Source organism: Heptranchias perlo, chromosome 4 (genome assembly GCF_035084215.1).
Source record: "Heptranchias perlo isolate sHepPer1 chromosome 4, sHepPer1.hap1, whole genome shotgun sequence".
Taxonomy (NCBI): domain Eukaryota; kingdom Metazoa; phylum Chordata; class Chondrichthyes; order Hexanchiformes; family Hexanchidae; genus Heptranchias; species Heptranchias perlo.
The window spans coordinates 8,748,764-8,761,887 of record NC_090328.1 but is presented as its reverse complement, the minus strand read 5'-3'; the positions used below and the strand labels follow the sequence as shown (position 1 = coordinate 8,761,887).

Genomic DNA, 13,124 nt, shown 5'->3' with positions numbered 1-13,124 from the left:
TGCCACACAACACGTTGGATGGTGTCCTCAGTGCGAAGACGGGACTTCATCTCCACGAGGACTGCGCGGTGGTCACTCCTACCAATACTGTCATGGACAGATGCATTTGCGACAGGTAGATTGGTGAGGACGAGGTCAAGTAAGTTTTTCCCTCGTGTTGGTTCGCTCACCACCTGCCGCAGGCCCAGTCTAGCAGCTATGTCCTTCAGGACTCGGCCAGCTCGGTCAGTAGTGGTGCTACCGAGCCACTCTTGGTGATGGACATTGAAGTCCCCCACCCAGAGTACATTTTGTGCCCTTGCTACCCTCAGTGCTTCCTCCAAGTGGTGCTCAACATGGAGGAGGACTGATTCATCAGCTGAGGGAGGACGGTAGGTGGTAATCAGCAGGAGGTTTCCTTGCCCATGTTTGACCTGATGCCATGAGATTTCATGGGGTCCAGAGTCAATGTTGAGGACTCCCAGGGCCACTCCCTCCTGATTGTATATCACTGTACCGCCACCTCTGGTGGGTCTGTCCTGCCGGTGGGACAGGACATACCCAGGGATAGTGATGGAAGAGTCTGGGACGTTGGCTGAAAGATATGATTCTGTGAGTGAAACAGGCCACTCCAAAATTTTTAGGTATCCTTTGCGCCGCTCTCCCCTGAACCTGGCTAAAAAGTGAGATTCGATTTTCATAGCTTCACCCGTCTAGAAAATCAATGGCGATGTCCAATTTGCTGCATTAACGCTGCTTTGAGTGCCGCTGCCACATAGACAGAACCAAAGAAGCGCTGCTGACCTGGCAGCGGCCTGATTTATAGCTCCAAGATCGGTTTCCCTTGAACAGAAGTGTCTTTTTACTGAACTTTGCTGATTTATTTAGCTAAAGCAAAAATAATTGGCTTTTGTGCATAGTGGCTGGCTGGATTATTTCCTGTTAAATGGAATTGAATTTCTGATAGCCATTTAATGTTTGTACCCATTCACTGATCTCCAGTTGCTAATTTAGAATATCGATCTATTCAAAGAGTTAAGGCAACTATTAAAGACATTCAGCTGCTCTGAATTTAAAGGCAGTGATATCTGAGAAATTAATTATTAAATAATTACTTCCTGCAGATCTTGCATTGTTCATAGAATCATAGAATGATACAGCACAGGAGGCCATTCGCCCTATCGTGCATGTGCTGGCTCTTTGAAAGATCCATTTAGTCCCACTCCCCCTGCTCTTTCCCCATAGCCCTGCAAAATTAACCCATTCAAGTATTTATCCAATTTGCTTTTGAAATTATTATTGAATCTGCTTCCACCATCCTTTCAGGCAGTGCATTCCAGATCATTACAACTCGCTGCGTAAAAATGTCCCTTCATCTCGCCTCTGGTTCTTTTGCTAATTACCGTAAATCTGTTTCCTTTGGTTACCGACCCTTCTGCCACTGGAAACAGTTTCTCCTTATTTACTCCATCAAAACCATTCATGATTTTGAACACTTCTATCAAATCTCTCCTTAACCTTCTCTGCTCTAAGGAGAACAATCCCAGCTTCTCCGGTCTCTCCACATAAGTGAAGTCCCTCATCCCTGGTACTAATCAGTTAAATCTCCTCTGCACCCTCTCTAAGGCCTTGACATCCTTCCTATAGTGTGGTGCCCAGAATTGGACACCATACTCCAGCTGAGGCCTAACCAGTTTTTATAAAGGTTTAGCATAACTTCCTTGCTTTTGTACTCTGTGCCTCTATTTATAAAGCCAAGGATCCTGTATGCTTTTTTAACAGCCATCTCAATTTGTTCTGCCACCTTCAAAGATTTCAGTATATATATGACTCAAAGGCAAAGGTGCACATTTGATATATAAATTTATATATAGATTAGATCACACACATATATCCCACTGTAGATGGACTTGGACTGAATATTCTGCTCCTCAAGAATGAAATATGTCAATGCTAAGGGAAATTATTTAACTATATTTTGCATCAAACACTCCCAAGGTGGTCAGATTAGGTATTAGGAAAAGCTCCCTCTATCCTACCCAAAAATGTACCTTGATCCCAACATCAGAAGAGAAGTCTTTGCTGCATCAGTGTGGTACTTTACATTTTCCACCATCTCTTTATGCTATCAATTTGAAGTCAATTTAATATGAATGATCGACAGCTTTAATTCACATACAAGAACCTGCTAGATAGGCCTTGGGTGAAAATCACTCTGGATGTAATATATCGATGTGTACTCAAAAGAGAGTTTATGTATTTTTAACCTCTGAAAAAATAATTAGCTTACTAGAATCCCCTGGAAAATCAAAGTCAGTTTGGTTCCGTTTGTACCACTCTTGCCTTTGAGTCAGAAAGTAGTGGGTGCAAGTCCTACTCATAAGCCAAGTTGTCACTCCAGTATAGCAGCGAGACAGACAGAAGTGCTGTCCTTAAAATAAGACGTTAAACCGAGGACCCATTTTCCTGCACCAGTTGTTCAGGTGGACATTAAAGATCCCATGACACTATTTAAAGAAGAGCAGGGAGTTCTCCCGATGCTCTGGTCAATATTCCTCCCTCAACCAATGCCACCAAAAACAGATTCACTGGTCATCCATCTTCCTGCTGACTGTGTAATCATGCTGTTCACAAAATGGTTGCCCATTGCCTACATAATAGTCATTGCACTTTAAAGAAACACATTGTAGACAAAGCACTTTGAGAGATCTGATAAGGTGCAACATAAATTCAACTCTTTTCTTATTTCCATATACTTACAATTCTGGCCACTAATTCATTGAGATCTAAGCCGTATTTAGCCACCACTGGTCGTAGCACTTCTGTTACTGGTTTGGTGGGTTTGGCCTTTAAACCGACTGATCTATTTATAGGAACAAGGTCCAGCCTGAAAATAAAAGAGTATGTCGTCATATTTTAACTGCCTGCTTTCAACCTCACAGTTAGAATATTACATTTTTAAGTATTCTCAAAAGCAAAACATTCTAGCAAAAAGATTAACAAAATGCTAATAATTGTTTTTTTTTACCTCAATGATTGCACAACCTCTTTCAACTTTGTTTTATTAGTGCTCCTAACACAACCAAAGGGCCATTTTTGCCCTGCTTCCCCTTTACCAGTACTTTGTTACAATGGTACAAATGACAAGTTCATTGTGTGAAAATTCATGAACAAGGACTTGCATCCCACAAGTCTGTGGCACTATATGTTGGACATCTGATGTACTAAATCATCATGCCACCATGCTTCATCCATCCCGCCTAATTAAAAAACCAATTGGTTCACTAATGTCCTTTAGGAAAGGAAACCTGCCATCCTTACACTGTCTGACCTGTGGGACTGGAAGTGACTCCAGTCTCACATCAACATGGTTGACTCTTCCTGGGTTTTAAAAAATGTTTGGTTTGGTAGCTTAGATACTGGCCTGCTACCCGGGCTTGAATTAAGTCCAGACTGATGCGATGGGATGTTGGCTGTAAGGGTCAAACGTGAAATAGGCTTGTTCAGTCACAACCCATTTCTTAGTGGGCATGGGTCTACTACACGGAATTATCTCCTCAGGAACCACAGGACAGCTGGTGTGATAAATGGAAAATGTGAAGTAGGGTCCACTTTACTGAGGTTAGAGCTGGGCCGCACTGTTGGAGCAGAACAGAGGGAGTTTTACTCTGCACTGAATATTGCTTTTCCTTACCTGGGAGTCCTTGATGCTGAAACTGAATGTTTCAAAATAGAAAGTGCTACATTCCACAACGATAAGGTCCCTCATCTTGAACACAAAATTTTTTTAAAAGTCCTTCATTGGGATTTTCCTCAAGGCTTCTCCCGCTCTACTGGATGTAACTGGTAAAAGTCCCATTTACACGTGGAAACAGGGTTTCCACCAATCTTCCGCCAAACGTTACAGCGGCGGAGTGGGGGAAGCAACCCAGAGGAAATTCTTGACGATATTTTAATAGATTTTTTTACCTGCTTTCCAAACTTATAAAGACTGATTTGAAATGTAAATGTTCTTTTTAAAATCTACCTATGACTATTACAAATACAATCGAGTAGGCTAGTGTAGTGGTAATATTATACTAACTTTGCGTCGGACAAGTGCCATTTCCAACGAGAGAGAGTCTAACCACCTCCCCTTGACATTCAATGGCATTACCATCGCCGAATCCCCCACCATCAACATCCTCAGGGTCACCACTGACCAGAAACTTAACTGGACCAGCCACATAAATACTGTGGCTACAAGAGCAGGTCAGAGGCTGGGTATTCTGCGGCGAGTGACTCACCTCCTGACTTCCCAAAGCCTTTCCACCATCTACAAGGCACAAGTCAGGAGTGTGATGGAATACTCTCCACTTGCCTGGATGAGTGCAGCTCCAACAACACTCAAGACGCTCGACACCATCCAGGACAAAGCAGCCCGCTTGATTGGCACCCCATTCACCACCCTAAACATTCAATCCCTTCACCACCGGCGCACAGTGGCTGCAGTGTGTACCATCTACACTGCAGCAACTCGCCAAGGCTTCTTCGACAGCACCTCCCAAACCCGTGACCCCTACCACCTAGAAGGACAAGGGCTGCAGGCACATGGGAACACCACCACCTGCACGTTCTCCTCCAAGTCACACGCCATCCCGACTTGGAAATATATTGCCATTCCTTCATCGTCGCTGGGTCAAAATCCTGGAACTCCCTACCTAACAGCACTGTGGGAGAACCTTCACCACACGGGCTGCAGCGGTTCAAGAAGGCGGCTCACCACCACCTTCTCAAGGGCAATTAGGTTTGGGCAATAAATGCTGGCCTTGCCAGCGACGCCCACATCCCACGAATGAATAAAAAAAATACTAGTGATGTAAGATTGTGTCTTGCTTATTAGTACAGTGGGCAAGTGAAATAGCTATAATGATGTATATCTCTTTTTATATACATATATATTTTGTGTAGTTAAATAATCTGGTGCTGGATGTGTAAATCAAGCAGGACTGATATCTAGGCAGGAAGCTCGCAAAACCATTAACTTGCAGGAAAGGCAGCCTTAGCATTCCGCCTTCTGGCCGGTTTACATAAAAAGCTAAAAGATGAAACAAACAAACATTCTGGACTTGGTCAGGGCTGGGACTCTTATCAGATGCTGGGTAGTCGTAAAACAATGAACCCTTACAGGCTGGTCCAGGACACCTGGCCTGGAAGTTGGAAGAGTCAAAGAAGGCCGGGGGAAGATGGATTCCCAGCCTTGACAAAGGCAAAAAGAGTCTTGAGCCACTATGTAAGGTAATGATTGGTTAAGGCCAGAAGTGGGACACTAGTTTTTTATGCAGACCCCTGAAAGGTGGAAGATAGTGGGGACGCTGACCCTTTTTCCTTAAAGAAACAAAGAACTCAAGGCACCATTGGACACCTCGCCTATTTGGGAGACCCCAATATGGCAAGGGCCGATGTCAATAGCTAACCCTGGGTCCACCCCCAAAAGGGGCAAAAAAGAGCACCTTGCGCTGATATCAGGTTGTAGAGACTTAGCAGGAGTAACCTAAATGTGGAGATGCCGGTGATGGACTGGGGTTGACAATTGTAAACAATTTTACAACACCAAGTTATAGTCCAAATAAAATCGTTGGACTATAACTTGGTGTTGTAAAATTGTTTACAGGAGTAACCTAACTTAGACGAACAATCCGGATCAATAGAAGTAGCTCCAGGCAGAACAGAACTGAGGACGAGAAGTCCAAGGGGTCACAAGACGTGTGAATCGACGAAGATACCACAGGTGGGGTGGAATGCGCGCTTTCTTCAAGACTCCTGGACAGACACGACTCTACCCAGCGCGGAACACTTGATATGATCTCTTGTTCTGTGTTGTAAACCACTGCCCCAACACTGCGTGTCGTTGGTCCTTTTGTGAATTTCAATAAAGCACCTTTTCACCAAATTGGAGTCAGGTCAATTACCGGCAAGAGGGAATAAAAATCCCTACAGAATTGGCAACCACTAAGGGACCTGACTAAAATTGGTGTTTATTTGGCTTCACAGAAGGTCCTGGGACTGACCTATTCCGCGGTACATCAGCTTCGGAGGGAGAACCGAAAGAGAGTGCTTTTTGCCAGTAGTATTTGTGTTTAAGAGGATGGCTAGTCATGTGAAAAACGTGGAGTCGGTCCTTCAGGCAAGAATGGGAAAAAGTAAACGGTACTGCAACAATTAAGACAGTTATGAATGATAACGGGGACAGCCTCTCTGTGGTGATGGCCTTGATCCAAAAACAGGTGGATGAGGGTACCATCAAGCTTAATAGAGACTGTCACCTACTAAACCATGCCACCCTCTTCTGTGCAAAGAGGAGCGAGCAGTTAAGATCTGATCTGGAAGAAGAACTGAGCCATGTCAAAATGCAAGCCCTTGAGCTAGGAAAGGAAAATGCTCAGATAAAACGAGATCTAGAGCTGCAACAAAACAGGACGCATGACCTAACAAGCATGCTGCAACAGCAGCAGAGCCAGGGGTGTGTGTCTGCTGCGCTAGCGGTCGGGTCCCAGTAGATGAAAGAGAGGATCCGGGAGACGGAGGGAGTAATTGGGGTTCTGACCCAGGAATTAGAGGATGCACGAGGGCCTTTGCGAAAAGAAATAGCTAAGCCAGGAAGGGAAGCCGACCATTCGACATGTCACCTCAGGATAGCCGAGCTGGAGGGCAGACTGGGATGCCAGAAAGCCATAACCAGGGGACAGGGGTTGCTAGGAGGGGATCCTGACTGGGAGGGAACAAAGGTTCCCTATTCCCTACCCCGACGCTGAACAGGGTTTCAGGAAAAAGAGCCGATGCACTAAATGTGATAACAACCAGCATGACAATGGGAGCCAGGGGAGGGGCCCACCGCAGTAGAATCACAGCTGATATGGCCAGACATTGCACAGGCTCTGGCCAGAGAACTTGGTATTATGTTACTATACCCCTGCCTTCCAGCAACAGAGGAGAAGGAGATAGCTTTTAAACATGGGAGTAAAAACAAGCCTGATAAAAGGGCTTTCCCATACAAAATTTTAAACTCAGTTTAGAATTAAGTTAAGTCGGAAAATTTGGAGATTGAAAATGGAGTGCAGAGATGAAGGATAAATGATTTAAAAAGGGAGAGATAATAAGCTACAGAATGTGTTCTTTTGTTTTCAGTGTCCTGTCTCTTTAAGAAGCCTGTCCTCATTGTGAGTGCTTTCTGTTCAAGTTGCAGGCTACACCCCCTTCTTACTGCTTGTTATGTGTTTTCCTCTTTTGTGTAATGTATCTGTTTTGTCTTGTGTTTAATTCTGAGTTAAAATTGGAGTTATTGTGGTTAACTGACCTATTAAATTCTGGTTCTTATAAAATGTGAGCATCTCAAATTCCGGACAGGAGATCGTCACAGAAAAATTGGCATTCTGAATTTCTTAAATGCTTAATGATTTGATGTAAATGTCGAGTGATTTTAAGTTTAAGTTGTGCTGAGTATGGTATTAGTGTGTGTGAATTGATGTGTAAGAAGTTAATTTGTGTAACTGTAAATCGAAGAAGGACATCTTGTTATCTAGTACAGGGCATCAATCTTAATAATTTTGGGATAAATCTTGGTTGTACTAAAATGTGATAGCTGTTAGCTCTGACAGCACACCCCTTTTTATCTTGTGATTGGCTGTGGTCTGAAAAAAAATGACCAAGAAACGGAACAGATAAAAAAAGGATCTCGTATCTCCTTGATAGAAAAAGCAGGAAACCCAAGAACAGCTAGGAGAGTTGGTTAAGATCATACCCACAAAAAGTATGTGGAGAAAAATGCATTGGAAAGCTATAGTTGTGTTATGGCAAGGGCAGCAAATTATAAAACTTAAGAAACAATTAGAAACTGAGGGAGACCTCAACAAAAAGTTGATCACAACAATCTGGAAATACTGGACTAACTAAAAACTAAAATGAACGAAGAGAAATGCTATCTCTTGGTACGCATGTTTTTTTTTACGTGAAAGCTACATTGACATACATTGCGTGCATCTGATATCGGACTCCGTCGTTTCGTTTCTGAAAAAAAATTAACCCCTTCCAAGGACACCGACATCTGTTTTCAATTCACCAAGCAACAACCTTAGCATTTATTTAAAATAATTGACAAAATGAGATTTAATTGTAAAAGAAAAGATCAAAAACATAAAACATTTTTTTTAATGTGGTTATATCTTGAAAACACAGAGAAGGACTTGGAATTGGAAATTCCAGTCGGCAGTCCTACGTACATCTGTGTGTGGGAGAGACAGGGTTTATTTCAGACAGGCTGCGAGCTCCAGAGAGAGAGGGGCTAGGCAGTCTCTCTCTCTTGTTTTGTTTTCTGGATTGGTTTCGGGTAAAGGGATTATTCCTTTGGACAAAAATAAATAAATGATGGTTTGACAAATTAAGCCCATGGACTCTCAAGAAGAGCCACAATGAATTTTCTGTGTTTCTTTTAAAACAGGTGACTATGGTTTTCGGGACCACATGAGTGTTGATGGTGCAGGATTACCAAGAGCAGTTCTTTGACATAAAATGGCTTCACAAAGTTACGGAGCAAACTTTGCTGCAGAAATTTGGCACAGGAAACGATCCAGTGGTGTTAAAATTTAAGACCTTATCTGCAGACATCGGCAGATATCAAATGTCACAGCGTGGCGATGTTATTTCGATAATTCAAAATTACATAAAGAAGGAAAAGCAATCATCATCCTTGATCCAAGCTGCTTTTCTTCTTTTGAAAACATTTTGATCCCATTTGTTGTCTTCTGAGACAGAATGCTCGAGGTGGGGAGATATGGGAGTTACATCCAAAAGTAGTTACAAGTACTTCTGTCTCTACTATAAAACCACAAAGCCTGGACATAATTTGTTTCTGGAATTGGAATTGATAAGAAAAATTTATCTGAGTTGCTGTTCATGCACTCGAGGAAGGAAAATTTACCTGTAATTTAAGGGGATAATCAAATTATATTTTAAAATAAAAGAAGTCCAGTCTAAATGGTTCCTATCTAATGCTGTGCATCAAGGAAGAATTCTTTTCGAGGGGGAATAAAATTGTACGTTGACAAGTCCTGTCAGTCCAACAATACTGCTCTCGAATTGGGATAATTGTGAAATGACAGAAGGGACTCAGGCAGTGTAGTGGGAATTTTTGGGAAATGGGTTCGAGAAGAATTTAAGTAAAATAAACAACAAAAATAAAATGTCTTGGGACATTAACACAACTGTAAATATTGTATTGGACAGTAAAGTTCCTCCAGGGTTCACGATTGGTAATATAATGGGATGGGTAAAATTGGATGAGAGGAAGTGATTGAAAATTAAAGAATAGAAATAGAGAAATAACACCACCCAAATAGGAATTTCTCTAAAGTCATTGACCTGGGCATGATTTAATAAAGATATAAATGGTATAAATGTACAATCTAGTGAAAGTCAGGAAAGTGTAGTTAAGAATAGTAAATTCATAGCTTTCTCTTGGAGATGTTGTGACCTTGTCTATTCTGAACAATGAGAAAACTGCATTTGATAGCCTGGCCACTACCCGAATCATCGGGACCATGCAGGGAGATAAGCAAAGACATCCAGTCACCCCCCGATCTGTTGAGAAGATAGCCTGAAAGCGCAGGAATGGCTTGTATGTGATGTTATGTTTGGCATGATTTTGGGATACCGCTGAACGTGCAAATGTGAAATGTTGCGTGTGAGGCAACTAGTATGCAGAAATACGTGATGAAGATGCACTGAAGAACGGGTCTCAGACATGCTCAGTTACTTGACAACAGCATGACATGAAATGGTTAATGTGGCTCAGGAGAGTGAGAAAACCTTTTAAACACATGCTCCATAGAGAAACCGACTAATTAATGAAACAGTCAGGAAACACTGGTACCAATCAGAGGGATTGGAATTAAAGTAAAGAGGGACATAGTAATTTGGATTTCCAAAATTCAGGGTTAGGTTCCTTTCAGTTAACAATGAAATTGGGAGAAATAATACTTAGAAAATATCCACACAATGGCTATTAGTAAAAGGAAAGCTGGAGAATCTTTTAAGTCCATGATTTTTTGGTATTATGATACACTGTAGGTTTCTGTATTAACCAAATGAAACTTAGAAGTAATATGTATATATGGTTAGACAAGACCAATTAGAAGGTGGCTCACCACCACCTTCTCAAGGGCAATTAGGGATGGGCAATAAATGCTGGCCTCACCAGCGACGCCCACATCCCATGAACAAATAAAAAAAGGTTACGGGGTAAGGTGAAAAGGCGATGTAAGAATATGGTTTAACCTTGTCAATTATCCCAACTCGCTTGGTGTCTAGGTATTCAGCAAGAGGGCGGTACTGAGTGGTGACGAGGTCCTGTCTCAGTGTGAGGAAAAACAGCCGTCTCTGGGTGTGTAAATGCACAGCCAAGGTAAAGGCCATCTAGAGTTGATTGACACCGAGTCAGCACGGGAGGTGGGATATTTAGTCACAAAATGTAATCACAATATGTAACCACAAATAGTACGCTTGTGTTTTGTAGGTGAAATGAGGTGAAAAGGAGCTAATAAGAACCCATCATGAAAAGGTTATGGTGGTGCTTCCTGTTTAGAGCGTGAGGACCAGGATCTACACTAGGGAACTTGGGGAAATTAAGACAACAGGACTGTAAATCAAGGGTGGAGGGAGACGGGGTAAGCGAAGGGAACTACACAGGCTCCTGTCCAGTTCCTTGCTTGCACATGCCTACCCACCACCATTGGTCAGCATGTCCTGCTCAATAATAAGGACCACATACAAATAAACGTGATTATAAATGACACCCTTAAGGCCGAATTACATAACCATGTGGCCTGTTTTGGGTATGACATCCCCCCAGTGTCTGAGGACTTCAGTAAGTTAGTGTCACGCTTGAACACCTCCCTGAAACATTTTTACTTGCTTGAACAAGGCAACTTGAGGTTTGATCACAAAATTGATAGCATAGGAGGCCATTCCCATTGGTGGGATATAGGTCTCCATATATCAACTCACCGTTGGGTGTGTATTGCCTCTCACCTCCTTGTAATATTGCAGGTCCTGTTGAACATTTACTTAATGTATGTTACACACCTTGTTAAACGTATAATTGCCAAATTAAGATGCCGTACTGAACACCTAGAGACAACGCAGTTTCTGAGGGAACTAAAGTGAGGGGTCAGAGAGGGGTCCCCCTCAAGGCAGGGACTGTAAGAATGTGCCCTTGCTCATTAGTACAGTGGGCAAGTGAAATAGCTGTAATGGTGTCTGTATGTATATCCCTTTTTCTACACTAATATATATATATATATTATTTAACTACACAAGATCATATATATATGTATATATGATTTTGTGTAGTTAAATAATCTGGTGCAGGATGTGTAAATCAAGCAGGACTGATATCTGGGCAGGAAGCTCGCAAAACCATTAACTTGCAGGAAAGGCAGTCTTAGCATTCCGCCTTCTGGCGGGGCAGAAGATGTGTGAATCGACGAAGACACCACAGGTGGGGTGGAAAGTGCGCTTTCTTCAAGACTTTTGGACAGACATGACTCTACCCAGCGCGGAACGGGTGATATGATCTCTTGCTCTGTTTCTAGGCCAAGAAAGCCATACAATTGTCATTCTTCATCCTGACTAAATTGATTTCTAATATGGCAGCCAAAGTGCATCTGGGGAGGGTAGATGCCATGGCAACATCCAAATGGCGGAATATGTTTCAAATGGAAATTTAAACATAGGCATATTGGCTATAAAATTTAGCTCATCATTCACACTTGCAATGCAGTTTTAAAACAATTTAACTCTTTCTATTTTTATTCAAAGTTTCATTCAATTTTTCTGCATCTTGTAGATCACAATCATAACAATTTAAATAATTTGTTAACTTACCGAAATAGTGTACGCTTCTCTAATCGAATTTCCCGTGAATTTAAAGTGCTGCAGTCTTGATCAAGTACAAGAGGCTTAAAAAAATTCAGAGGTAATACTTACAAGTAAATAGAGAATCATAGAGTGATACAGTACAGAAGGAGGCTCTTCGGCCCATTGTGCCTGTGCTGGCTCTTTGAAAGAGCTATCCAATTAGTTCAATATCATGTCCTATAAATTTTTCACCTTCAAGTATTTATCCAATTCCCTTTGTAAGTTATTATTGAATCTGCTTTCACCACCCTTTCAGTTAGTGCATTCCAGATCATAATAGCATGTTGCATTAAAAAAAATCACTATTTTGTCGCCTCTGGTTCTTTTGCCAATTACTGTAAATCTGTCCCCTCTGGTTATCGACCCTTCTGCCACTGGAAACAGTTTTTCCTTATTTACTCTTTCAAAATCCTTCATGATTTTGAACACCTCCACTGAATCTTCCCTTAACCTTCTGTACTCTAAGGAAAACAACCCCAGCTTCTCTAGTCACTCCGTGTAACTGAAGTCCCTCATCCCTGGTACCATTCAAGTAAATCTCTTCTGCACCCTCTCTAAGGCCTTGACATCCTTCCTAAAGTGTGGTGCCCAGAATTGGACACCATACTCCAGCTGAGGCCTGACCAGTGATTTATAAAGGTTTAGTATGACTTCCTTGCTTTTGTACTCCATGCCTGTTTATAAAGCCAAAAATCCCATATGCTTTTTTAACAGCCTTCTCAACTTGTCCTGCCACGTTCAAAGATTTGAGTATGTGCACCCCACCCCCCAAGGTCTCTCTGTTCCTGCACTTAATTTAAAATTGTACCATTTAGTTTATATTGTCTCTCCTCATTCTTCCTATCAAAATGCATTACTTCACACGTTACTTTTCATCTGCCATGTGTCTGCCCATTTCACCAGTCTGTCTATGTCCTCCTGAGATCTGTTACCATCCTCCTCACTGTTTATTGCATTTCAGAGTTTCATGTCATCTGCAAACTTTGAAATTATGCCCTGTATACCCAAGTCCAGGTCATTAATATATATCAAAAAGAGCAGTGGTCCTAATACCGACCCCTGGGGGACACCGCTGTATACTTCCCTGCAATCTGAAAAACAACGCTTCACCACTACTCTCTGCTTTCTGTCCTGTGGCCAATTTCGTATCCACACTGCCACTGTTCCTTTAAACCCAGAGCTTCAATTCTGCT

At 42.1% G+C, this 13,124-nt stretch overlaps 1 protein-coding gene across 4 annotated transcripts in view; it reads right to left on the bottom strand.

Moving 5' to 3' along the window:
- The window catches only part of rgs12b (regulator of G protein signaling 12b), a 248,487-nt gene that overhangs the window by 41,021 nt on the left and 194,342 nt on the right, over positions 1–13,124 (bottom strand). For all 4 annotated transcript variants that reach the window (XM_067982441.1, XM_067982440.1, XM_067982442.1 and 1 more), the window contains exons 12-13: positions 11,899–11,972; positions 2,740–2,866 (exon numbers count right to left, since the gene is read on the bottom strand). In XM_067982441.1, the coding sequence (XP_067838542.1) occupies positions 2,740–2,866; positions 11,899–11,972 (201 nt within the window). The remainder of the gene's footprint in view (positions 1–2,739; positions 2,867–11,898; positions 11,973–13,124) is intronic.